The sequence below is a fragment of the Glycine max genome, chromosome 11, assembly GCF_000004515.6.
Source record: "Glycine max cultivar Williams 82 chromosome 11, Glycine_max_v4.0, whole genome shotgun sequence".
NCBI classification, from domain to species: domain Eukaryota; kingdom Viridiplantae; phylum Streptophyta; class Magnoliopsida; order Fabales; family Fabaceae; genus Glycine; species Glycine max.
The window spans coordinates 10,234,031-10,261,049 of NC_038247.2; the positions used below are offsets into that span (position 1 = coordinate 10,234,031).

A 27,019-nucleotide genomic window follows, 5' to 3' on the forward strand; every position below is an offset into this window, starting at 1 on the left:
TTAATCTTTTGTAATGAACATGTCCTAATCTAGCATGCCAAATTTCTGATTTTGTCATATTAGTTATAGAACTACACGAGGCCATACAAACAGATTCATGAACAAAAGGAACATCATTGTTTAATTTAAACATTCCATTACAACGATAACCAAATCCAACAAACGAACCATGTCTTGACAAGATGTACTTGTCACTTTCAAGTACTTGCTTGAAACCACAATTATTTAAAATCATACCAGACAATAAGTTCTTACGAATACCAGGTACAAATAAGACATTATCCAAATACAAACTTTTTCCGGAAGTAAAAACTAAATTCACACAACCTAATCCTAGGATTGGTTCAGTTGCAACATTGCCCATCTTCACAATAGAGTCATCATCGATTGGTCTAAATTCCTTGAACCAACGACAATCTTTTCACACATGGCTTGTTGCTCCCGAATCAAACCACCAAGCAACGTCATCATCCTGCACATAGAATGCATCAAATATTAGTGATACATAATTTGAATTCGTATTCGAATTAAAATTATTCACTACAATCTGACCTTGTTGCTTTTCAGGATCATTAGACCCACTTGGACCAACCTTGTTCTTTCCTTTGAACACCCGACAATCCCTCTTTAAATGACCAGGTTTCCCACACTTCCAACATGACAATTTTGTCTGTTTGTTTGGACCTTTGTTCTTATTTCCTTGAAATTTTCGTTTGTTACCTTTAACATTGTAATTTTGCTTAACTGTTCCACTTTCCTCTACCATATTAACGGAAGAGGGACCTGCTACGTTTTTATCATTGGCTTTGTCAATTTCATGAGCCCTCAGCGACTTCTCAATCATGAAATGACTATCGAGTTGAACCAGAGTCAACTCTTCCTTCTTATGTTTCAAGGTATGCTTGAAGTCTTTCCAAGAAGAAAGCAATTTATCAATTATAGATGAAACTACAATGGATTCATCCATTTTCAAATCATGTTGAGTAAACTGGCCCAAAATCCGCAGCAGTTCATTATATTGTTCCATAACAGGCCTCGAATCAATCATTTTGTAATTAAAGAAATTACTAACTAAGAATTTTTTACTTGAGGCATCTTCTGCCATATACTTGGATTCAAGAGAGTCCCATAATTCCTTAGCAGACTCAACATTTTGATAAATATCAAAGAGAGAGTCAGACATACCGTTCAGAATGTGTCCATGACAAATGTAATCGTCGTTCTCCCATTTCGAACGCTTCCTTGTTTGATCCAGAGTTTCGTCTTCCATAAACACCGGCATTGGTGTACTCGGCACATACACCACCTTCAATGTTGTCAAGAGAAAGTGCATCTTCTTCTGTCATCTTCTGAAATCCTGTCCTTCAAACTTGTCCAACTTCGCAAACTTGCTTGTCATCTTCGAACTATCGTTCGCCATCTCGAAAGATTTGATTCAATCTTTTGTTGGTTAATTTGAAAATCGAGATAATACTGGATAAATCTGAAGTCGTGTATAACACTTTCAGATTGAATCAAATTTCGAGGTTCAACCAAAATTGTTCAATCGGATAAAATCAGAAGATTATAATTCAAGAGTTTTGTTTTGGTCTTGTATGTTTTGTCACCCGTTATACTTTCTGAACCAGAATGATTATTTATGATCAAAGAACAGGTGGTTTTTGGCGGTTGATGGAAGTTTTTTCTGTTTTAAAAACTGTCGTTGATGGAAGTTTTAGTAACTTCCATGTAACTTTCAACCGTTGATGGAAGTTTTAGTAACTTCCATGTAACTTCCAAAATTTGCCTAAACCGAACATCTCGTTATTACATTAAAACAAGCGTACACTCTTATTTTAACATAATAAAGAGATCAATTACACTAAAATGTCTGACACTCTTCCGCCGAAAACCACCGTCAAGGATGCCGCCATTCACCAGAGCTTTGACCGGTCAGGTTTCGCTTCCGCGGCTATCGAGCGGGGGCAGCTATGCGGGGAGCTTGTTTTCAGGGACGACGATTGGATTGCAATTTCTCCAACCACATTAAGGAGAGGGTCCCGATCGAGGGAGAAGGAGAGGTGGTTTTGGACTTTGATGTCACACTTATGTATTCTATTATGTCATCGTTTCTCATAATGAAACTAACTATAAATATTAAAATAAAACATCAAAAAAATATCAAATACTTAAATAAAAAATAAATTAGTTAATAAAATAAAAATAATCTATTTTTTAATATGAAAAATATATTTAAGTTTTTTTTATTGTATTCATGTTTTTAGATAGTATAATTTTTTTAAACTACAACTTATATTAAAATAATTATATTCTAGTTGGACGAGACTAGATACATTTTTTTTGTATATATATATATATCGACCGTCATGCGTTATTTGATAAGCACAAAAAGTCGAAAAATCATATCTAAACTTACTAGTATTTAATAATATTAAAGATTCGATTTTGCTCAGTTGCACTACTCCTATTGCGTGTTGCCACTTGCGTACGACTTCTAAGACGAAAGAGACTCCTAAGACAGTAAGACTGCACGTTTCTCTTATCAGAGTACGTAGGGAAATTGTAGATCGTCCTTTCCACATTAACTATGCTTACATTTTAAAATGAATTTCGCAAATTCATCATTTTTGTTAATGCTGACTCAACTCACTGAAGTTTTTAATTTCTAAACTTGACTAATCAAAGCCAGGAACCACACTTACATTAAGAAACTCTAGCTTTTTCCCCCGTTAAATATTTCATTGTTTTTACAGGCTGCTGCTTCCTAGCTACTCCTGGTGATTTTACATTTTTACATATAGTAAAGCACTAAAGCTATATCCCAATCCAACTATTTCTTCTTTTTTTTTTGCTATGAAATTAGATATTCACTGATAAGATACTCTTTACCAACCTATTCAAGGCATCATAGGAAGAACCACCTTTCACAGCTAACCTAATCTCATTCTTCAATTCCAATGCTCTCTGGCTCATCTCCTTCCCTTCTTGATTCACCATTAGTCTTCTCACTGCACCTTCTATTTCACCCCTTTCCATGACATAGGACCACTCTATCCCCACCTTCCATACATGGCTCAACAACCTAGCATTCACCCTCTGATCCCCAAAATGAGGTTGACACATAATTGGCACTCCTTCACACAAACTCTCCAACGTAGAATTCCAACCACAGTGGCTCCAAAATCCTCCCACGGCTTGGTGTGCCAAAACCTCACCCTGGGGTGCCCATTTCACAATGCAGCCCCTTTCTGCTATTGCCACCTTAACATCCTTAGGCAATGATTTTAGCCATTCTGAAACATCACTAATTGTCTCAGACCTAATAACCCAAAGGAAATTCTGTTTGCTATTGGCTAAGCCACAAGCCACTTCAGTTAGCTCTTTCTCTTCCCAACTAGCTATGCTTCCCAAACTCACATACAACACAGATTTTCTTGCTTTGTTGTTGAGCCAACCTATGCAGCTATAATCTTCTTCCACAAAGCTACTACTCGAGGAATCTTCTTCGGCAATCATGTGTAGAGGGCCTATGGGGAAGATACTTACTTTGTACACCTGGTGTAGACGATACAAGGATTCTTCTTCAAGGCAATCCACTGTATTGCAGATAACACCCAGAGAAGGTCTTACTGCAATTGTTTTGGCTATTAGCTGCTGCATAACACCAGAATTGAGCATTGGTAGGTCTTTGAATCGGAGCGGTTCAAGTTCTGGCACCAAGTCCAACGACAACATAGAATCTGCATGCAATATCATGTTAGTGCTTGTCTGGTTACCAATCAATGTTCGTGACAAAACAAAAAAAGTTGCTTAGAATCTTTGATTGATTCTTTAATTTTTGGGATCATTTGGAAAAAAGTTTTTTTTTTTATATTTTATCGATAAATAGAATTAATTTTTAACAGAATTTTACAAAAAGTTAAAAACCTTGTGGCATTTTAATTTTTAAAAGTAATTTTACTCTATAATATTACATAAAATCAAATTTTCAAATATTTTAAAAATATTATTTTCAAACAAAAGTCATTTAATTATTTTAATATCAACATTCTTTCATCAATAACCTTGCCCTTGGCTTCAAATTTATAAACGCCTTTTGCATACACAAGACTCCGTATAATGATGTTTTTTTTTTCATACTTTGGCTTAGCGAGAAGCCTTTGAACACCGGGTTACATTAGTTTATTTTTTCTTTTTCTTTCATCAATAAATAAAGCATATCTAGAATTTTGTAAAGTAAGTTGTAATTATCATTAATTAGCTGTAGAAAATACAAAAACATTATTCTTGGAAAAGTAATAAGAATTAATAATAATAATAATAATAATAATAATAATAATACCTTGCAAGGGAGGGAAACCTTTGCTTTGTCGCTGAACAAACGCATGATAAGTGAGCAAATTAGTAGCACTGGTGGTTCTGAGGACTATGCTGGGTAGTTGTAGTTCTCTCGCCACAGAATCGATGGAATACATTGATCCATCGTAGATGACGCAAACAATTTTTTCATGGTTTATATTTGCTCTCTCAATCTGATCAACTAATGACTCTTTAATTGGAGATACACACTTGGTAGTATTTAAGGTTGCAGTAACATCCACAACATTCTTGGAGGTGATGTTGGTATCGGATAAATCATAGAACAAGGGTAGAAAACTAAAGTTAGGGTAATTAGAAGGATCGGGGGAATTGAAATGAGCATGTGATATGGTTATGGAGAACCCTTTTAAATGAAGGATGGTGGCTAGTTGAAGCATTGGAGTTAAGTGTCCTTGAAATGGTGGTGGTATTAGAACCAAGCGGTGCCTTTGAGTTTCCATCAATCTCTTAACTTAGGCAAGAGTTTTGTGCTACTATGTCTATGAAATTGGCGTGAAAAATCACATGGGTACAACCTCCTTATATATAACGAATTTTTTTAATTAGTGACAGCCTGGTGCATGCATCTTTCACATAATGAGAATTTTCTCTTCTATGTCTCTATTGACTTCTGATAACGACTTTGCCAATATTAATTACAAAATTGTAACGAGGCTTTCACACGCAACACCTATTTGCCTTGGTTTCAACGAGCCTATGCTATCAAGACGCACGATACTGAAAACTCATGTCTTCGGTCATTAAATTATTTGACCAAACAAAGTCCATTTGTTTTTTTTTTTTTTTGAAAAAAAAAACCTAGAAGGTGCTTGAGATTTTTATTTTGCATCTATCTATTTTTCTCCAATCAAATCGATCTATCTTTAATTATGATTTAATATTCAAATTGAAAAATTAAATTTTAAATTTTGATTAAGAGACATAAAGTATCAAATTATTTATATACCTACTACTTTTAATAGAAAGTCCATTTGTTGTTACTATCTAGACGGGTACGAGTAGCATCAATAGTCATTTTCATTATATAGCTGATATAGGGCGTTGTACTCGACATTGAAGTTCTGGTCACATGGGTAATTTTAGTGTCCCAATTTTATCCAACTAGTTACTCACCCGTTCGAATGCACGGGTTGTTATTTTTGGTTTTGTAATGTTTGGTTGTTTAATATAAAAGATGTTGTGTATGTGTAGGATAATTTTGTAAAGAAATTTAGAATTTTAAATTAGTTTTTTTTAAACAATTTGTTAATAAATTGAAATAGTTGGAGCTATATAATTGTATGGACATTGTTTTTTTTTTAAAAAAAACTGGAATAGTTTTTCAAATTTTGGAATCTAATGTAATTTAATTACAATTTAAATGATGAATAAGGTGTTTATAAATTGTATTACAATGAAATAACTAAATCATGATAACAAATTTTTTTATTCTGTTATTATTTTTTGGAAAGTTAAACTTGGAAAAAATTATAATTGGTTGATATAAAAAATCTCTAATGAATAAAATAAGTAGATGTATTATTTTGTTGGATATAAAAATATATAATACCTATTGTATAATTATGAAGATTGCAAAATTTAATTTAATGATTGGTAAAAATAGCAATTATAGGTATTAACGTAGTAATAGGTATTTTAAAAAGGTATTAACTAATCGATAGTGTGGCTAAATGTATATAGCAGCAGACAGAACCAAGATAGCTTATTATCAGTGGATAGCATATTCAAACGCTTGGAGTATTTACCAAGCAGTACATTATCAATGTGCAGAATGGAAAATGTACTAGTAAAAAATGAAATAAGATGTGGTTGTAATTTTGCTATATTGGTTGATATAAGAAATAAAACTTTATATAAAAAAGCATGACAAATGTTTGTTGAAAATTAAAGAAACCATAACCAAATGCAAAGTTGTTCATATACAGCAAAATATCAAATACAGATGTTGGTTGCTAACGGTAGGGTGATGAATTGAAACCCAACAGTTTGCCAATGATTTTTAATCAGAGTTCGTTGTTGAACAACATCGGCAAGTATACCAATTCGCACAAGTAATATATAAAACGATAAGACCGAGTATCGTATCCACAGGAAATTTGATTCACTCAGACACTGTACATCTAGTATGAAAACATTCGTATAAATAGAAAGCAGAGTAAATATCAAGTTGAATTTTGTACTACAGTCTATGTGAATAAAAACTAAATATCTAGAAACTTAGAAGTGAAAACAGTCAAGTAAAAAGTATTGGGTCGTTCTATTGAGTTCCTCTTGATGTTATTACGTATTTTTTCTATTTAACATTATCCTAGTGTTCTTATGCTAAGAAATTACTCAAATCAAGATCCCTCTAGTGAATGAGTCTAACTCTCTTTAAACTTCGTCCTTGATCCCTCAACAAACTTAGCCTAAAAGAGTTGCATTAAGTATACAACATAATATGAACTAGATCATTGCACTCCATTCCTATACATACAGATGTCTAGCTTGCTCTACCAAGTTCTAAGGCTTTAAAGCATTTCCTAATGCTAAAATTCCTAACTATACATACAAATGGGTGATCAAACCACAAGCATGTAAAAATAAGCATAGATAGAAGTAATGAACACATAAAAACAAACATTAAATAGATAGTGAAAGAGTGTTATATCAAGGGTTCGACAGAACTTCTCAACTAAGAGGCTTAGCCTTCCATTACAAGAAATATGCTCTCAATACAAAGAAGGAACAAAGTTAGGTGAAAGAAAATGGCAAAGAGTGGTAGAAGATGTCTCCTCCAACCTCTAAAATCCTAATTTCACTCCTCTAACCTAAGCTCTCTTACCTGCTCTCTCTTTGTCACTCCAGCTTCCCCTTTTGCTTTGTTTTTCGACTCTCTCCTTAGTTTCTGTCAACTTCAGTGTTTTAAAGGCTCATTTGACGTTTTAGCTTCTGAAGGCTCGCTTAGCGAGATTGGCTCACTAAGCGAGAGTAAGTGAATTTGGCTTAGCGAGCTGGGCGCACTAAGTGCGAGAAGGGACAACGACCTCGTTGGGCGGGCTGGCGACGCACTGGGCGAGCACATCTCTGACTGATCCTCTTCTAAGGTTTTCCAACCTGCTAAGCGAGTTGTATGCCTCGCTTAGCGGATGCCACTCACTAAGCAGATCTACCGTGCTTAGCGAGTCTTCAACTACTTGAGCCTTCTCTTCTTTTGGCCTGAAACTAAAGTGGTTTCAACATTAATTCATAAAATGAGAGTATCTATTATATAAAATCACATTAAACATGAAAATATGTACAATTCCTACAAAAAGAACCATAAATTGGAGGTAAGGCGCTAATTTCATGCAAATATTCAATACAAAACTAAGTCATGAATAGCGACTAGCATTCGTATCATCCCAATGTTGTTGCTTTCTGATAACCAATTCCCATATTCTTTGCTAAGTCCTGAAGTAGAAGGATATCTCATCTCCAAGGCTGAAGCCATTATTTTCCAGATATTGATACCATGGGTTAGTAATACATTATTGACCAAAGTCAGGATCGTTGAGGGTCAACTTCCATTGAAGAGGATGGCCATGATTTTTGAGGATTGTCATATTCGGAGCTGAGGCATCAAGATAGGGTAGAGCAGTGGGTGGGAGTACCTAGATTAGAGATGTAAATGAGTAATAGCATTTAATGATAATAGAAATGACAGTGTTTGATTAAAAAAATGGAGTTTTACCAATACATATGTTCTTTGGGTTGCTGGAGGCCTTCCACATGTTTAATAATCTAGGGGTGGCATGAAGTGAAGGTTGAAGATCCAATTTTTGTCGATAACAATGTAAGTAATGGTGATACCTTGTGGAATGTTCAATTCTTTTCAGAATTGCTTTAATCCATCAGCGAAGAAGTATTTGTTGTGGTATTTCCTGACCTTTATAGGATATTTGCATCCATTGTATGCGAAAAGCACTACCGATGGATAGTGAGGAGCCCATTATTTGTGGTAAAATGATGGAATTTCAATGAGCTTCTGCAAGAATAAGATTAAAAATGATTAATGATGTAAGGTGAATGAGAATGAAAATCGTTTTTCTTGTCATGAAGACAGTATAATATGATTGTATAGGTTAGTAAACTTACTCTGTCATTATGGAATGCAGTGACAAATTGGTATGTGATTGTAGTTCCCATTAATTTTGGTGGTACCTGTATTTCAATATTGTATGATGGAAGAACTTACTGAATAAATATGACTGTATAAATTTATCCGAAATAAATATAGTTGGTTTTTTTAAAAAAAAGCAAATGTAGCATATGAATAGCACAGTCAAGGATGATTGATGGTTCGTGATAACATGTTATAGTTTGGTCAGCCATGAATGTAATTACAGAAAATATTAAATAAGGAATTCAAAAAAGGAAGAAGTTATAACAAAAATACATAGTATTGTCATATTTGTCCTATATGTGCAAATCCAAATCGGGCAAATTTTTACTCAGAGTAGAGAAGTAACTTAATAGAATTGAAAAAATATATTTAGAAACAAAGCTGGAACAAAACAATGGAGTGTGAAGGCAATAGGGTAGTATGATAGTTAAAAGAACTGGGATTTTCGGTGTGATTAACACAAAGATTAAACAACAAAAGAATAAGGTATGAAGGGACTTACAACGCTAGAATCAATCGAGGATTGCGAACTCATGGCGATAACGTTGAGTGGGTTAATTGCTGCAGATGAACTCAGAGTGTCAAATGCGTTTTTTTGTTCTGGCGAGAAGGATTCAGGAAGCAGGTATTGAAACGATGATGACTTGCGATTCGAATGCGTGGTAATTGACGGCTGTTGGAGTGGCTCAATAACTGTTTTGCATTGATTGAGAAGTGGGATGTGACTATTCGAACAACGTGAAGGCTGAGTCATGATTAAAAGTAGGGGAAGTTGGAAAGGCAGATTCATTGCAAACGTGCAATGTAAGTAAATAGGTATGAGTATGAATTAATGCTTGTAGAAGATGAAAAGTTTGTTGAAGTTGAAAAGGCAGATATGAGAGCAGACATAAGGCAAATTAACAAACCTGATCACAAGGTTAAGACTTCTATCATGGTATGGAATTAAACTAACTTCTCATAAGATGCATGAATTTTCCTATAATTTATACGAAAAAATAATAGAAAGTAGAGAAAAAAATTGGTGACAACCTCAATTAGTCATGAATGTGTGAGAGCTGTTTTGTGCTTGTTTGTTTTTCTAATGCGTAAGCTTCAATTTGAGAGGAATTTGTTTCATAGGGAAGGGAGAAAAAAAAGAGTTAAGAATGCATGCAGCTCTAAATCACATTTGATTTTAGTGGGGCAAGTAATTTGAATTTAATTGAGGGCAATATTGTATTGTAGTTAAAAAATAAATCTACTCGGTTGGTCTTGATATTTTTGGTGATTTGCTTTCTAGTTTATAGTATTATCGTTTCATATCCAATATCTTGATGTGATGATGTATCACGTTATCTTATTGCATTCTAATTAACAGTTATATTCAATTTTAAATGTAGTTTTTTTACTTAGAATCTATTAGAAAGATTTAATAATTTTTTTAATTTAAATTATTTATTGTTTTTCCTAAACCATTTAATATGATATTTTCATATACAATTATAATAAATACATATCTAAATCTTGTCTAATGTTATAGAAAACAATAAGTCAAATTCCTTTTTAAAAATTTAAATAGTCAACTCGATTTTTTTAATTTTTCTTAGCCTCACCTTTTCGTTGGACAGAGAGAAATATATTTTTTTAATTTTCTTCTCTCTCCCAAAATAGTCAAGTATGCACATTTTCTCTAAGAATTTTTTTCTCTACTGTATAACTTTCCAAGTCTAGTCTTTTATCGTTGGGTAGAGAAAGAGTTTTTTTTTTCTTCTCTCTCCCAAAGTAGTCAAATCTACATCTTTTTTGTGATTAGATATTTTTTTTCAAGTCCCAAATCTTTATAATAATAAAAAATACCAGAGAGAGTTTTGTTTCTCTCTCAAAGTAGTCAAATCTACATTTTTTCTTCTCTGCCCATCACTATCACCTGTTTCATCTATCTCAACTTGATCAATTTCTTCTTCTTCATCTTCAATATTGATAAAGTTATCACCTTCATCATGATCATCTACACTTGTTGCATCTGGATGCCTTGCAGGTTTTAAATTTTTCTTAATGACCCACAACATCCACATCAGTCCATCATCAGTGATATCACCACAAATATTTAAATACCTGCACATCGAGCCATGTGTTAGATAAATAGCAAGACACTAAAGACAGTACATAAGTCATGATATCTACGCCAAATTTAAATTAGGAGTTGGGCCAGAGACAACTAAGTTTTCTTAAATGACATTGTCTTTCAACAAAGTACTTAACATCTCTTACTATCACTCTACACAATTGCCAATTTGACATTTGTTATATCAGAATATAAAGAAAATAAAATAAAATAAAATCTAAAAAATGAATGAAAATCAAATAAAAATTATCATAAAAGAGCATATTTTGAATTAATTAATTGTTACAACATAATCTAATACAAAACTCATGTCTGAATCTGAAAAATGAAATCTAGATTTAAGATAACATTTTGGACATTTCCACATACTACTCCTTTACATTAGATATATTAGATAACACATTGCAATAAATATATAATCACAAATAATAGTTTTTGTTACATACACCCCAACAAAAGGACAAAAAAAAATAGAAAAAAAGGATTGAGAAGTTTATCTGCATGATGTAAAAGGATCCTCCTGCAGATCGTTAAGCTCTTTCAAGATCGTTAAGCTCTTTCAAGATGTGTTTGGAAGCCATACCTAAGCTTCAAAGGAAAAAAAAAACAAAATCTAAAAGACATATTTTATCTATAGACTAAAAGGAGGTATGAAAAGCAAAAGAAAGCAACCAAAGCAATTATGGCAATCTAATTCAATAACAGAAGCTAGCAAAAGTAAAATAGTTATGTATTCCTATTATAACAGATTAACACCTAAGTCTTTTCAACCAAACTTAAGAAGAACCCTATGTTTTGAATCATAACTAAAGTATACATATAAAAAGTATAAAAGGCTTATGTATATACCAAAAGTGTAGAAGAATAGCACCTTGTGTTTCCCATTGATATCAACTTTCACTTTTCCTTCTTTTGGAGTTTCAACAACAACAACAAAAGCGACCTGAATAGCTTCATTTTTGAAATCATAAATAATTGGGGTACAAAAGAAGCAACTATAGACTTGAAAATTCAATAATTAAGAAAATACATGAAGTTTGATCCATATAATTATTGAACCCACCTTTGCATAAGTAAAGCAATATTAGCACCCTCAGGCTTTTGCTCTTCTTTCTGCTTACCATAAGTCAATTTCAGATCTGCCTGGGCACATGCCTTGGGGGGATAATTCACAACCTATTGCAGCCTCCAAATCTATATTATGGGAAGAAAAAATTATAAACATACTAACATAAAGGAAACCATGTAGTTATTTGTCCCTACCTCCTGTTGAGCTTTCCTATAATACATCATCCCTCGAACTATGCATTTCAAACAACAAAGAACATAAAATGTAGTAAATATCTTGCAGGAGATACCTTCTTTGACAATTCCATTTCCTCTTTTGTTATTTCCCTTAATAGGGGTTAGTCAATTAAATTGTGATTGGTGCTTGTATTAAAAATTTACTGAAATACAAAAGTTCCTTTACTTTAAAGTGAAACTTAGGAACATAAAATTATTCGTAACAAACTTTGAGAGAGAATTTGTTGTCATGTTCAATATTACCAAAACAAAATATTTTATTTTAATGATATAGTCTGTTTAGACTAATTTCTCTATCCTTGCACATCATGCTTGCTATAACCATGACAATTGTGTGATACTTATATATACAATACTATAGTTAATTTTGCATCCCAATTTTAATATAATTTTCATGTCTGAACATATGAACTCGTTGTTCTGGTGCTCATTGTGGCTCTTTTCCGTTTGCTTCGCACCTCTTTTCCACCGACTTGTACTTAGCTAGCTCATTTTCATTTGCAATTCATAATTACCTTGATTAAGGTGATTCCAAATAAGATTCTTTAAATTAAGCATAGTGTACATGTGCTCCCTTACTATGTTAATCTCATAACGATGTTCAGCATATGTCGAAGACTTCTCTTAACTGCATAGCTAGCTTTCAACTCGTACCGATAGAGAACGAACACGATCGCCTTCAATCAAATTAGGCATGGTACATAAAACTTTTTGACAAAAAACTAATGTATACAGTTGTTTTTAATGGCTAGGAATTAGGGTTCCGCGAGCGCAGTAGAAAATTCAACTGGAGGAACCCTGATTGCAACTTCTAATAGATAGATCTGACAACAATCCATCAATTTTTCGTATCTCCTGCCCTACAATCTTATCTTTAAATGAGATTGCAATCCGGAAAGTACTATTGCTAGTTTTTCTTATATAAAAAAAAATAAGGATACGTACGGATCATGAGAAAAACTTCTATCCTAAATATGAACTATTGGACATATCAAATGAGATCGATGTTGCCACTTCATAAAAATATTATAAAACAATTGTAAATAACCTAGAAGAAGTCTATAAAAACCATACTTCCATAATGAAAAAGAAAAAAAAAGAGGACGGAAATCAAGGAAGGAATGAAAAAAATAGAGTGGAGAAGGGTGAAAATTCTGAAGAATGCAAAGACATATTTAAAAGTTTTGATGACTATAACTTAATGTAACGATTAAAGAGATAGTACAAGGTCTTGATTTATTCCAATACAATTACTCATGTTGGCTTATTAAAATGAATTGAGTATATTGTTCTTTATCTTTTCCGTTTCATATGTGCAGTTCATAAATATTTTCTATGATTTTCTTTTTTATGTTAATTTGCTTGGTTCTTATATATGTTAATTGTTTTTATTATTATTGCTATCATTCCTTTTGTTAGAGTGTGTACATCATAGCTTCTAGGATTTGAATGAGAATTAACTTAGTTTTACTTTATACATAAAAGAAAAATAAATTGTCAAAAGAATAAATTAGATTGAATGCATGTATGTGTTAACCTTATGCTTCTCCCATTTCGTAGATGGTGCAAAAAATTCTTGCTACAATTCTAAATCTAGTTCCTGACATATTTTATTTTGCGATGAATTATATATGTTACGAAAATCATGTGTACAATTCTATGTCTTATAATCAAAAGCAACAAATGTAATTCATGATAAAATAAAAATTAGGGAGGATAACTTTGAGTTTTTAATCTACTGGCATATGATGGATGAGATTCTAAATAGTCTCATTTTACTTTATGTAATAGTTTGATAATATTAATTGATAACAATTATATCTTTAATGTTGTAGATTGAGAGGATTTAATAATTAGCATTTGTTAGCTTAAGCCCTTGTGCTTTTTAATAAGAGTATAAAAATTTTTTTTACTTAAAAGTAAAACTCAAAATATGTTTTTTACTTCACACAATGGTTCGATAATATTAATTGAGTAGTAACTTACCTTTAATATTTTTAAATCACAAGGGTTTATAGAATAACTATTTGTTATCACAAACTCTTGGGCTAGAGTAAATTTAAAAACAAAAAATTTCAAAGACAACATTTTATTAAAATAAGCAATAATTTATGACGTTAATTGGATAGTGATTCCATCGTTATTGTTATGAATTGTGAGGATTTGATGGCTAGTTATTTGTTTATTTAAATCCTTGTACTAAGTTTTAATAGAGAATAAAAAAGGAGAATTTTTTTATAATAAGATTCAAGAATATGTTTTTGGGTTAAAGTAAATATTTATAAAATTAATGATGTTGCACAATTAATTAGAGGTATTATTTTCTATGAATATTGTAGAGTGTGAATACCTTTCTTTAAGTGTAACAAATCCCGAAACTCATTTCTGGTCCCAAATATTTTTTACAAAATTTTCTAATGATTCTCCTCAATTTAAAATATTAATGACAACTCCATCTTAAATAAAAATTTTAGGTCATCCCGTTGCCACAATAATAAATATTAAAATAGTATTAAATTAAAAAGAGAAATATTTGATTTTCTCCCTTAACTTCTGCTATGCGGCGGAGATGCATGTCTTTCATTTTATCATCATCGAGACCCTGGCTCAAGACAACTCCCCTCCCTCATGCCTCCATCCGATCAGCTAATTCAAACTTGAGATTAATTTGGATGAGTTCAGTTTGAAAATGGACTCAGTATAACTTTCAAGACAGATTTAAGATGTGTTCAGGGTCACGCTAATTTTGTTTAATTAGTGATAATATTATTTTTATTCTTTTAAGAAGTAATCATAATTTAATAATAACTTTTTTTATTTGATAAAAGATTATTTTGTAGAATATGTTATTATATTTATAATATTATAAAATAGAGGGAGTCAAATAACAAGTACATATTTTATAGCAACTATTATATCATTTAATAATCTTGTCACTGTGTCTGTTTTATTTCATCCCTTTTAGGGGTGAGCCAACCTATTGAAATGCTAAATTAGAACCTGGAATTACTCTGACGAGCTGATCTGTGGATTTTCTTCCTAATTCCAGAGTTGAAAATGTGAATAAGTGTACCCATTTAAGCTCTGCATCTGTATAACCTTCATAACTCCGTCTTAGATTTTTTAAGCCCCGCGGGTTAAAGGGGTCCATTCACATCTGTACAAATCAAACCAGAAAACGTTTTTAGAAAATCTGAAAATTTACCCATTTTTAAATCCTTTTAGAAACAATGGTCTAAAAAAATCAAATTCAAAATTTGACTAAAAGAGTGTAGGCTAACATAAATTTTAAATTAAATTCATCACTCAATAAAAATAATATTAAAACATTAGTTTGAGTGAAACTATTGTTTTAATAGTAAAAGTTAAATAATATTAAAAATCAAATACTGTACAATGGTTTCAAAGTTTTAATAGCATAATTAAAAAAGTGTATTAAAATTTTAATTCTTGTTCTTTAAAAAGACATTTTAGTAGATCAAGAATTTGAAATCACTCATGAATTGTTTATGGAGTCCGCGGTAGAACCGGTTTAGTCCATGGTCTCAAAAAACATTATAAGAATATATAATATTATTATATAAAATTAAAAAAAATATAATAAAGGTTAAAATAAAGAAAAACAGTGAATGTAATATTACCAAGGTTTAAAAAATATGAGTGTAATTAAATTATTTTTTATCATATAATTAAAACATTTTTAATTAATTCAATGGGACATATATAATAAATTTATTTATTTTTGCGATAATCATTTTGCAACTTAATAAATGGAAACTTTTGTTTTATAAGAAATTATTGATTTATAGCCTTACTAATTGAAAATCTATATTTATAGTGGAAAAGATATTCGGATTAAACGAGATTTGCCCAAAAATAGAATTGAAATATAAATGGCAATGAAGATATTTTTTAAATGTATAACAAAAGTATTTTCTTACTGACAACGGAAGGCTAATTCTTTTAAAGGGTTGAAGTTTTTGAAATGAAATTTGCTTTTTTAAATAAATTTTTCACATAGTGGGCTAAAAATTAAATTCTTACCAAGCTGCTTAAAGAGCAGACCTATTTATTGCTGTTGCCGTGTGACTATGTGAGTTGTAGGAATAAAAACCGCATAAATGTAAAATTACAAAAAATATATTACTAACTAACAAAAGCTACGCGTTGATGATAACAAAAGCTACGCGTTTATGATAACTAACAAAAAATATGATTCGGACCTCTTTTGGCATATTAGTCGCGTTGGTGGCTCCACGTCCGCTAGTAGCCTAGTAATAGCATCACCGTAAAATCTATCGCCCTCTGAAAAATCATGTTTTAACTTTTAATTATTGGACCCAAATCATTCGTTGTTGTTTTGTGTTGAATTAATAATCGGTAATATTCTCTTTTAATTAGACTTAGTTTTTTCTCTTTCTTTAAAAAGTAAAAAAGTAATAGAGAAAATAATTACCTAATGACAGTATAAAGTAATTTGATATTATTATTTAATCATGAAATATAAATTTATTTACCATCAATGATGATTAATTGGACAATATAAAAAACTTCAAAATTTTAACATCAACAATGCATAGCGGTTAAAATCATAATATTTTGTTAATGGTTAATTTATAGATTGAATAATAATTTTGATTCCTTATTTCTAAATAAAATATTAAATATATATATTGTAATTTATAAATTTTGATAAATTAAAAAAATTTAATAAACCTTAACTAACGATATATAAAAAATAATATTAATATAATTAAATAAGCAAAATAAGTATTTTAATGATTTATTGTTTCATGTATGAATAAAAGGTTATTTGTTCAATTTTTATTAAAATATTTTTTTATTTAATCTTTATTCACATAAACATTATGTCAACCGCTTACATAACTTCATGTCAACATTAATATTGTTTATTCTAAAAAAATAGAGAAATTAAATGTCTTAATTTATAAATAGGAGACCAAAATTACAATTTATCCTAATTTATATTTAAGGACTACATTTGATTAACTAATATTAACATCATTTAATATTATATTTAGTACGTGTGTTATTAAATTTTACTAGTTCCGTTTAATTATAATTGTTGTGTAAGAGTTAAAAAAATATTTCAAAATAATTGTTATTTTAAATTTTAAATGTAAATTTTTTTTTTTACTTTTATCCCTTATAATATTAATGGTGGACAACAAAATTTATAAACAAATTAATAATGATATAAGATTAATTTTGTAAAATTAGCATTTTTTAATCTATTTGTTGTTTTGTCTTTATTAAAATAATATAGGAAGACTATTTTTTTTTACAAAAAAAATTATAAATACACCTTCCATCTCAAAGTAATAATCTTTTAAGATTTTTTTTGACAAAAATAATCTTTAAAGTTCATGCACACTTATTAAAAAATATTCAAGCTGATACAATTTTTCACAAAAAAAAAAAAAAAACAATAACAGATACTCCCTTTACCCCATTATAATTATAGTATAAAATAAAATTTTGTTCCAAAATAATTGTCACTTTAGTTTTTTAGTATAACTGATTATGTTTTTTTCACTTATATATCTTATAATATTAATGATAGATAATAAAATTTATAAATAAATGAATAACAGTATAGATTAATTTTAAAAAATTATTATACTCTTTTATCTATTTGTTATTTTCTTAATTTGTGTAAAAGAACTTATGACCGTTATTATTTTAGGACAAAAGGAATACACTCTTTCCTCCATCAACTTATTTTCATGATAAATGTCTCTTTTCAATTCAAGTATTTATTTATTTAGGGTATTATTGCAAAAAAAAGGATAAAAAATTCAAAACGAATATTATCTTGGAATAAAAACAAAAAGCTAAAAACTATTATTTTGGAATGAACCGAAAGAAAAACTATTCATAATTTTTTTTTCAATTTAGGAATATTATATTTAATAATATATTTATTTACACTATCTTTTTAAAGAAGCAAAATCTACAAAAAAAATTTATAATTTTTAATAAATTCTAACAAATCATATAGTGTATGAGGAATATGTCAAGGAGTACCACTAACTTTCCTCAATGAGAATTTTTTCTTGTTATCGTTAAGTTGTTTGTGTAAATTATCTAATTATATGAATGATTAATTTTTGTTCGAAAAATCTGAATCATTATCTTTCAATTCGTTTGATTTGTTAAAAATATGATATTGTGCAAGACAACAAATACAACACATGACAAAAGTAAAAGTTACATGACAATTTTTTATCTTGTATATTGTTTGATAAATAATAAATAATACAAATAAAATAATATAAAATTTACTAAATTACATAACACTAATTATGTTAATAAGATGATTACCGAAATAAAAGGAGAGAGAAATTAGAATAAAATATTTGATATTTTTTTTAAATGATTAGGTTGGTTAGTTATTATTTTTTTTGTTATTAAAGTGATAAAAATATGAATATATGTGCTATTTTAAACTTTATACATGGGACAAAAATTTATCCATTTTTTTAGTATAAAAAAATAGAAGTTTTGTTTTGTTTTCTTCTACTTAATTTATCTTCTCTTTTTTTTATTCAAATCAAATGTAAAATACAAATAGTTATCATGGTAAATATCATAATCTTTACTAATGAAACGGATCCTTAACATGATTTTAACTTTCAATTACGTTTTTTTTTATATTAACCAGATTTGAATTAAACTTTATTTAAAGGATTCTAACCTTATTTCTCTGGGGCCATCAACATGTTAGCAATTATTTTTTTTTCCAACAAAATTAAAATTAGGCTTGGCTTAATGAGAGTAAAAAAGGAAAAATGAAAATGCATTAGTACAGTACATGAGTACAATTGCAAATTATGTTTCCTAATAGGGCTGCTAAGATGGTACTATCAGCACTGTACTACATGGATCCCCATTAATTGCACACCGAACAGGTCAAGAAACCAATCTACTTATCCATACCTAGCTCCAACAAACTCATATCAAAGACCATAGTCATGGATGATGGGCATATGCACGGCATGGGAGGGATGGCCCCAACGCCGCCATCGACAAATGGCACCACCATGACGATGATGATGCACCATAAGATGATGATGCACATGACCTTCTTCTGGGGGAAAGACGCGGATATTCTCTTCAACAACTGGCCCGGGGGTAAATCTGGAATGTACGTGTTGGCCCTGGTCTTCGTTTTCGTCATGGCCGTTCTCGTGGAGTTGCTCTCCCACACCCGCTTCATCAAACCCGGTTCGAACCATGTCGTGTCCGGTCTGATTAAGACCCTTTTGCATGTCCTCAGGGTTGGCCTCGCTTATTTGGTCATGCTCGCCCTCATGTCTTTTAACGGCGGCGTCTTCTTGGTCGCTGTTCTCGGTCACGCCTTGGGGTTTTTCGTTTCTACCGTGGCTTTCAATAAACCGCCACAAAATGAGGGCTTTGATCTTCCTCCAATTTCTTGTTAGTTATATTCGCTGTTTTTTTATTCCTTTTGTTGATTAATTGTTACAATTGCGTAATATTTGATAGCGGATAATGAAATTGGAGCTGTTTTAGGTTTAAATCTAGGTGCCTATATTATGTGGTTTATGTCTTTGCCAGTACGTTGTTGTTAATGTGAATGAAAAATCAATTAATTTTAATTATCTGTTGTTTCTATTCACTTTGCGCCAAATTCGTTAGTGATTAGAGGAATCTGAAATTATACGCCGCTATTCGAGGAATACAAATATAACGTTGCCGGAATCTGAGTGCAGTACCACTGAACTGAACCATTCTAAGACTGGGGAATACGGAGCCATGGTGCCACTGTGGTTCTCTTCTATGATTCTATCAAACCATTGGATTTGGACCCATAAGTTAATTTTTTTCACCGTATTGAATAGTAGTAATTACTAACATCCAAATTCTTTGCTTCCTGACAACGATGAAAATGGCAACTTCACTCGGGAAAGCCATAGCCCATATGGGTCCACGATGATTACTGTTTGATTTGTTCAGGCATATTTGTTTGGATTTGCCGTGGGATGATGCTTCACCGTCTTTGCTTCCGTTTTTTTTAATATAATAAAGTAAAATAATAAATCATAAAATTTAAAATATTTTAATAATCTCATTTAAAAATAATATATCATTACTAAAGAATAACTTGATTGAATGAAAATATGTTGAATAATATATAGATAAAAAATTACTTGCATTTTAATCTAATTTATTAACTCTGATAAACTTAAAAGTCTATTGTAATTAACGAGTTATCTCATAAGAGTTAACTAGTCTTGATCGATGGACTTACCTGTCTTGATCGTTACAAAGGGTGATCTACGGCCTTGAAACTAAAAATATTTTATTTTAGTTAACTCAAAAAAATAAATAAACTCCTAAGTTCATAAAAATGAACTCGGAGAAATTAAAAATATTTTGTTTCAGTTAACTCGTAAAAAATAAGAGATTCATAAACTCGTAAAAATGAACTCCGAGAGTTTGACGTGTATACACATGCTGTGGAAAATTTACGAACAGGACAAATCTTTAGACTTAAACAATGACTTTTAAAATATTTTCATCGCTCCAAGAATATCAATTTACTTCCGCCTTTGGCTGCATGTTTCAAACAAGATTTTTATTCTATAGTTTGAATAGTAAAGGTTTATTGTTTGATGAATCATGTATTTACCTTAACCCCCTTCCACTGAACTGAGTGGTTAGTTTGAGTAAAAGTTAATATTGGATCATTTTATCATTCTAAATTTTATATTACTTCCTTCATTCTGTTCAAATTGTTGATTTTGTTGAGAATTTTTGTTTTATATACTATTTTTTTTCCTATTTATAATATTAAAATTATAAGTAAATTTTTTTATAAGATTTAATTTATAATTTTCTTTATATTATTTATTTTTAAACTAAAATACTCTTAATTAGTTACACGTGCAAATTAGAAAAGAGAGAACAATATCAATAACAAAAAAATACTGTATAAAAATATACATTTTAAAATTTATTATTATCAAATAAATTTTTAAATTTTAGAACCACTTGGTCAGGAACTAATCCAAAAGTGTATGAAAGAAGATGTCAGAATTTTTTTTTACACAGCTATTTAAATATTTAACTTCTAATAAATAATTATTTAATAAATTTAATAAAATATGTATTATTATTTTTAAACTAGAGAAATAATCTACTACAAAAAAATATTAAGCAATTATCAACTCAAAATTTATTTTCTTATATATTTTTCTTTATTAATATTTTTTTAATTTAAATTATTCTTTTCTTCTCATACATACATTAAGGATCACGTGGGAACAACCAAATGGGTGCAATGGAAAAATGACTATTTCATCAAAATAAAAATACTATTTTCTTTATTAGTGTAAAATAAACTTAAATGACTACTATCTAGAAACAAAGAGAGTAGATTTTATCACTAATTATTTTTTAATAAAAAAACAGACTTAAGTGCATTTTTTATTCCACTATATACTTATTTATTTTGATTAATTTCATCCCACTATTAGCTTTAACATATTTTTTATAATAATCAACCAAATAGTTTTAATAGAATAATTGAACCATTTGATTTAATTTTTAAAAAAAGTTATAAAAAAGTGACTTTTTTACATGAAAAAAAAAACTATAACCAACGACCATATATGTCACTATTGTAGAAGTACCCAAGTCAGGAGGGGTTTGCCCGGCTAAATGAAGCGACTGATCCTAACTATTTCTACTTTGCTGTTGTTGAAATAATGGTTATAATACACTTACTTATCTGTTTAAATAAAATATATACCCTTCTTTATTTCTCTTCCTTCCGCCGCTCATAACAAAACTTATATATTCTGATTAATTATTCTCCTCATCTTATTGTTATCGTGCTCAAAAGTAAGATTTAAATCTATCCCTTTTGTTGTCCTATGTGGAATTAGTCAAAGAAGGACAAGTGACTTTGTCTGTTTCTCATATTGGGTTGACTTGTTTTACATTTTCTACAATGTTAACGATGATCACTGATAGGTTGTTTATTAGATACCATTCAAAATTCTTTCATTTGAGAAACCAACAGAATTATTGCTCCTTGCCCTCTTGGTCTTTGTTATCTAGCGAGTTATGGAACACGTATGCATTACAGGCTTACGAGTTACGGCTATAAAATAGAACTGCAAGAAGAGTTGAACAAAACAAGAGACAAGGAACATGCCATAATTTGAGCTGAACTGTTACAAAGGATTTTAAAAGACTTCCTTGGACAAGACGGTCAATACTACTCAATTACTCTTCACTAAACTAAAAGAGTTGAATTTTTCAAGCTATATCAAGAGATTAAGCCCACATTATTGAAAATATTAATTAATTGGTCCCCTTCTATATAAGATTTAATTTATTGTTTTTTCTATATATATATGTATGTATATAGACTATTAGACTTATTACCAGAAAAAGGAGAAGCAAAGCACAAAACAAGACTATATTTGTAATCCATAATATCACTATTGACTCGACATTCAATCTACGTAAAAGAATTCCCCATATATTGATCGAGTCTGAAGTATGAACTGGGAGTTCGTTTTTCTTTATTCCTCTTCAATCTTTCTTTCTTTCTTTCTCCTACTGTGGCAGAAATGCCAACAAAGCTTATATCATGAATGTGTTAAAACTAAAAGGAGAGGCAGCTGCAAATGCACGTCCCTCTAAGGTTTAATTTGCAGAGCTATTTCAATAGGTCCATTCTTGAGGCAGAATCATCTCATTCTGGATATGTGCTGGTTTGTCCCGTGATTGGCGCTTTTGTAGTGAATACATGCCATCCCTGTTACTCACCAAAACATCTGCAATGCAAACATAACAATAACATAGAAACTCAATCAGTTTGATGCTTATTCCATTTACCTAGTCTATGAGTGTGACGTACATCTCCCTATTTTTGCCACTCAATTTTTGGTTTTTAATGTGGAAACTGCACAAATTTTCGAAAAAAAATCGGACATCCTAATCTTTTTCCCACTTCCCTTACAAGACTTTAATGAAATTAATTTTTGATTGGATAACAATATAAAAACATTAATGTCCTATTTTCTCTGATAAATATTATTGGCTGGTTGTTGAAACATATTTAATACATAATTGATTAAATTAAGTCAACTATAACTGTTGATTAATAACTGTATTTATGGATACATAAAAACACAATTAAACCACAGTTGATTAAAGCCAAATAGTATAATTGTTTTAGTCCACAAGAAGAGTGCATGTTGATAATTAAGTACCATGTAGGGGAGGGAAGCCACCAGGTTTGGGCCCAGTCGTGGCAGCCATTTGCTCAAAGTGGAGTTGCAAAGCCTGTACTACTCTAGCAGGTATAAGAACTGTGGAACAACCTTTACCTATTCAAATCACAAACAATGAAACAGAACATTAATTTCGGTGAAAGATGCAAAATTAGCCACGGCTGTTTGTATTTAAATATCTTTCATGATGAACTTTTTACTTTAGCCAAAAGGAACAACCGAAAGTGTGAAACATGTGAACCACATAGAAGATGGATTAGAGACCATTCCGTTTCAAATTAACAGTGAAGAAGATTTGGTTAAAGGAAGCACTCGGTCACAAGTCACAACAAATCAAAATAGAGTTGAAAACTAGTTCTCATATTTAAATATGGTATGGTTGAGATTGCACATCAGGAATCACCTAAGTCGACGACCAGCGAACAAAAAATTATTATAGGAAATGACCCAAATAACGAAGCAGCGCCAAATTCTTAAAGATACCAAAACACTACCTGGTCTCTCACGTGACTCCAACGGTGCACTTGTTCTGCCACGTGGCAAGAAAACGCCAGTCCCACAAGACGTGCCTTTTGATTCAGCTTGCTGGTGCCAACGATTGTGCCACGGTGGACGAGTCCTACATTCGTTATCACAACCATCATCAACACCTTTACCTTTCTTTTGAAATTGCTGTGATATCTGCCCATGATTTTTTCCTCTGTATTTGGTTAGTTTCTGCTTCCGAGACAGAATCTGCTCTTGTCTTAGCCGAGACAACTATAAAGAGGAAACAGACAAGTGAAAACTATGTTGCTGGAATGCAATTTATTATGCCATGTAAAAAAAAAAAAAACTTGTTTATCTAAGTTTTTAATTTCTTCTTCTATAAAAGTTTACGGCTTTAACCAAAAAATAATACACAAAGTGTGTCAATGTAACTATTATCTCACTTGAATTGCTTGAATTTGTTCTTGAAGGAGAGAGCAGACTCCAACGTTTGAGGTCTCGAACCTGTGATTCCCATAACCATGATGGTATTTGGAACTGTCCCTTTCGTCAAGCTTCATCTTCTCTAACATCTCCACCACATCGTAGGTGTTGTCCCAACAAAAGTCATAGCTGTTAGGCGATGGTTCCTGAGAAGAACCTTCAGAACTCCCCTGAATTGAGCTCAAAGTTGACGAGGGCGTTGACTGGGGATAACTAACTGAGTCCCATAGCTTCAGCAGAAGAAAGAAATAACAGCAAAAAAAAAAAAAAAAACTTGATAAGGCCATAGCTAGAAAACTAAGGGAATTAAAAAATGCAAAAAAAAAAAAAGGTTTTAAATATTGACACGGTGGAATAGTATAGAAGAATAAACAAACAAGTTTATTATTACCGATTCCAGAGGATCGGAACCTATGCTTAAGGAATCGAATTTGGTGTTGTCTTGAAGCATGAAGTGAGGCATGTCTGAGACAAGATTGTCTTGAGAGAGTGATCGAAATTCACGGGGAATGAGCAGCTCCTGTGGCTTTAAATCATGTCCGTGTATGTTGTTGTTTTTGCAGTTGGTGTGATTGGAGTCATTTGATGGTATTGGTGGGAGAATTTGTTCGCCCCGCTCGTCATGGAGGAACTGATAGGGAAAAGGCAACGATGTGTCAATAGCCATGAATATGATAAAGGTGTTGTGGCTATAATTTTCTCGGACGATGATGAATGATAATGATCAGATAGGTAAGGTGGGGCTTTAATGAGTTGCAATTATGGTTGTCTCTGGAGGGGATTCAATGATTAATTTGATAAGGGAAGGAGAGTGTGATTGTGTGTGTGTTTTTATGGCACTTAGAAGGTTTTAAAAAAGGTGGTGTTTTAAGGTAGTAAGCGACAGCTCTTTAAGGAGGGGGAAAAGCACCAGTCTTTGGGATTTGGAACACGGAATTATCAATAGAAAAAGGATATCTTGGTTGATAACATCTTAGGGTTTTTTTGTTGTCAATTAACATATCCTTCTAATGATAATTAGACATAAAGATAATTAAAATAGATTGTTTTTTCTTTTAATATAATTGTTTTATATACCATCATGTAAATTACGTAAGATAATTTTAATTTAATTAATGATTTTGATTTTAAATCTTTTTAATTTTAATATGTAACTTTGAAGGAAGGATTTAACTATACATATAATTTTATCCATTCTAATAAATTTATATCTACTCATAAAAAAAATATTTTATACTCACATGATCAACAAATAGAAGAAATGATAATATTTTAAAGAAATTTAATTATTTATGAATTATATTAGATGTTATTGGAAGAGTTGTCTTAGGTTAAAGTTGAAGAATGAGCGGTACTAGGACACGGTGGTGAAGGGGTGGGGCCAGTGCCTGTTGGGGTGTGATCGGAGCCATTTGAGGCTCAAAGGTCGGCTTTTGTTAGTTGGACCGTGCTTTTAACCAGCTGTGCCTCTTACCTTCACTTGAAATTGCAACCACTTCTACTTTAACACTAAAATGCCCAGTGCTATGAATTATTAGAAAAAATAAAATCAACGCCGGTTGTTAACTTATTAATCTATTTGCAAGAGATTAGGGAGAACACCTACGACGTGGTGGAATAAATGATATTTTACTCCTTAACTTGGAATATATGGACCATGCTAATAATTAAGATCTCAATTAATAAGGTTACGTTTCACAAAATTAATTAATAGTACTTAAAAGTTAAAAATTTAATTTATTAAATTAGGAGTGTTGGATGAAATTAATTATTGAAGTAGTTGAAAAATATAAAATAACAGAAAAATAATAAAATCATAATTTATTTTAAAAAGGTAACAAGAAAAATAAATAAATAAATATATGAAAGATAAAAATTTAAAAGTTAATATTTCAAAAAACGTTAACAGTAAAAAAAAAAACTTACTACCCAACAACCAAATGAACTTAAATGTCTAAAAGCTTGTTCTCCATTTTCTTTCCATGGATTCTCCTCTTGTAAACGCGTGGATATGGACTACGAATAGAGATGAATATATGGGCCATGCTTTTGGGACCAATTTACATAATGGGGACTCATGAATTTTTTATTTATTTTTTAAATAATTGAATAATTTAATAGAAGGTGTAGTTGTGCTAAATAGTGTAAACTTTTTAATTAAGTTGAATTTGTACTTAAAAATAACTGAATCATTTAATTGCAGATGTACGTGTGATAGTGTAAAATTTTGTCTCTTTTCTCAAACAAATTAAAAGAAGAATGTGACAATGGAGTATAAATGGAAACTTATAGATATATTCACAACTTTAGTTTTATTTGAAAATTTCATCAGTGAATATTTAAGTTAAAAAGCTTCTCATATTAATCACAATCACATGTAGATACTTACAGTTTTGATGCTGCCTTTACTGCAAAATTTATCTAATAACTCAAGGAACGCGCAATTAAAAAATAATTTTGAACATGTATATATCATGAGTTTGATTTCCATACATAGTCATTAACATTTGGCAATTGGCAAGTACTGTAGCTAGTAAGCTACAACTCTGGTCAATGTCTCCTGTGGCACTAACGACTGACAAGTATAATTAACTTTTAAATTTTCAACTCTTATTAAAACTAAAAAGAAATAGTAGGATTTGCGATTTAATTAGTTACAAGGATTTTTATAGCAGCATTTGCGATTTAATTAGTTACAAGGAAAACAAAGTTCTGGAGTTAATACTAGGATGTTTGTCACGTTGGTGACAAAATGAAAGAAACTGGCACGTTGAGCTGAAGTGAAACTATGGCCCAAAAGGAAGACTTGTATCTGAGAGT

The 27,019-nt window shown here is 30.8% G+C and overlaps 3 protein-coding genes and 2 long non-coding RNA genes across 7 annotated transcripts; 1 reads left to right on the top strand and 4 right to left on the bottom strand.

Moving 5' to 3' along the window:
• Positions 1-2,624: 2,624 nt before the first annotated feature.
• Positions 2,625-4,885, bottom strand: LOC100786860 (UDP-glucose iridoid glucosyltransferase). Its single transcript, XM_003539019.4, has 2 exons — positions 4,343-4,885; positions 2,625-3,740 (listed from the first exon to the last, which is right to left on the bottom strand). Exons 1-2 carry the CDS (start codon positions 4,818-4,820, stop codon positions 2,860-2,862), a joined length of 1,359 nt encoding a protein of 452 aa, XP_003539067.1. The 5' UTR covers positions 4,821-4,885; the 3' UTR covers positions 2,625-2,859.
• Positions 4,886-7,002: 2,117 nt separating this feature from the next.
• On the bottom strand, positions 7,003-9,856 carry LOC102666178 (uncharacterized). Its single transcript, XR_416717.4, has 4 exons — positions 9,027-9,856; positions 8,497-8,562; positions 8,093-8,386; positions 7,003-8,012 (listed from the first exon to the last, which is right to left on the bottom strand). It is a non-coding gene; the product is annotated as an uncharacterized lncRNA (long non-coding RNA).
• A 122-nt stretch (positions 9,857-9,978) lies between these two features.
• Positions 9,979-15,967, bottom strand: LOC121173029 (uncharacterized). Of its 3 annotated transcripts, XR_005887139.1 has the most exons (4): positions 15,878-15,967; positions 11,695-15,093; positions 11,503-11,574; positions 9,979-11,214 (listed from the first exon to the last, which is right to left on the bottom strand). It is a non-coding gene; the product is annotated as an uncharacterized lncRNA (long non-coding RNA). The 3 variants fall into 3 exon arrangements; XR_005887138.1 differs by lacking the exon at positions 15,878-15,967 and having other exon boundaries at positions 11,695-15,676; XR_005887140.1 differs by lacking the exon at positions 15,878-15,967 and having other exon boundaries at positions 9,979-11,219; positions 11,695-15,676.
• Positions 15,968-18,802: 2,835 nt separating this feature from the next.
• LOC100306175 (copper transporter family protein) lies at positions 18,803-19,590 on the top strand. The gene has a single exon (NM_001251813.3). The coding sequence runs from the start codon at positions 18,932-18,934 to the stop codon at positions 19,397-19,399; it is 468 nt and encodes a 155-aa protein (NP_001238742.2). The 5' UTR covers positions 18,803-18,931; the 3' UTR covers positions 19,400-19,590.
• Positions 19,591-22,111: 2,521 nt separating this feature from the next.
• LOC100787401 (uncharacterized) lies at positions 22,112-25,149 on the bottom strand. Its single transcript, XM_003539020.5, has 5 exons — positions 24,591-25,149; positions 24,160-24,429; positions 23,722-23,986; positions 23,207-23,323; positions 22,112-22,768 (listed from the first exon to the last, which is right to left on the bottom strand). The coding sequence occupies exons 1-5, from the start codon at positions 24,864-24,866 to the stop codon at positions 22,656-22,658; spliced, it is 1,041 nt and encodes a 346-aa protein (XP_003539068.1). The 5' UTR covers positions 24,867-25,149; the 3' UTR covers positions 22,112-22,655.
• Positions 25,150-27,019: the final 1,870 nt, after the last annotated feature.

Excerpts from the sequence above, each read along its gene's own strand:
- LOC100786860 (XM_003539019.4), bottom strand. The coding sequence starts at position 4,820 with ATGGAAACTCAAAGGCACCGCTTGGTTCTAATACCACCACCATTTCAA. Across the intron at positions 3,741-4,342 it reads AGGTTTCCCTCCCTTGCAAG|ATTCTATGTTGTCGTTGGAC; the intron begins GTATTATTATTA and ends TATTGCATGCAG.
- LOC100306175 (NM_001251813.3), top strand. The coding sequence starts at position 18,932 with ATGGATGATGGGCATATGCACGGCATGGGAGGGATGGCCCCAACGCCG.
- LOC100787401 (XM_003539020.5), bottom strand. The coding sequence starts at position 24,866 with ATGGCTATTGACACATCGTTGCCTTTTCCCTATCAGTTCCTCCATGAC. Across the intron at positions 23,324-23,721 it reads GGAGTCACGTGAGAGACCAG|GTAAAGGTTGTTCCACAGTT; the intron begins GTAGTGTTTTGG and ends TGATTTGAATAG. Across the intron at positions 22,769-23,206 it reads TGGCTTCCCTCCCCTACATG|ATGTTTTGGTGAGTAACAGG; the intron begins GTACTTAATTAT and ends TTTGCATTGCAG.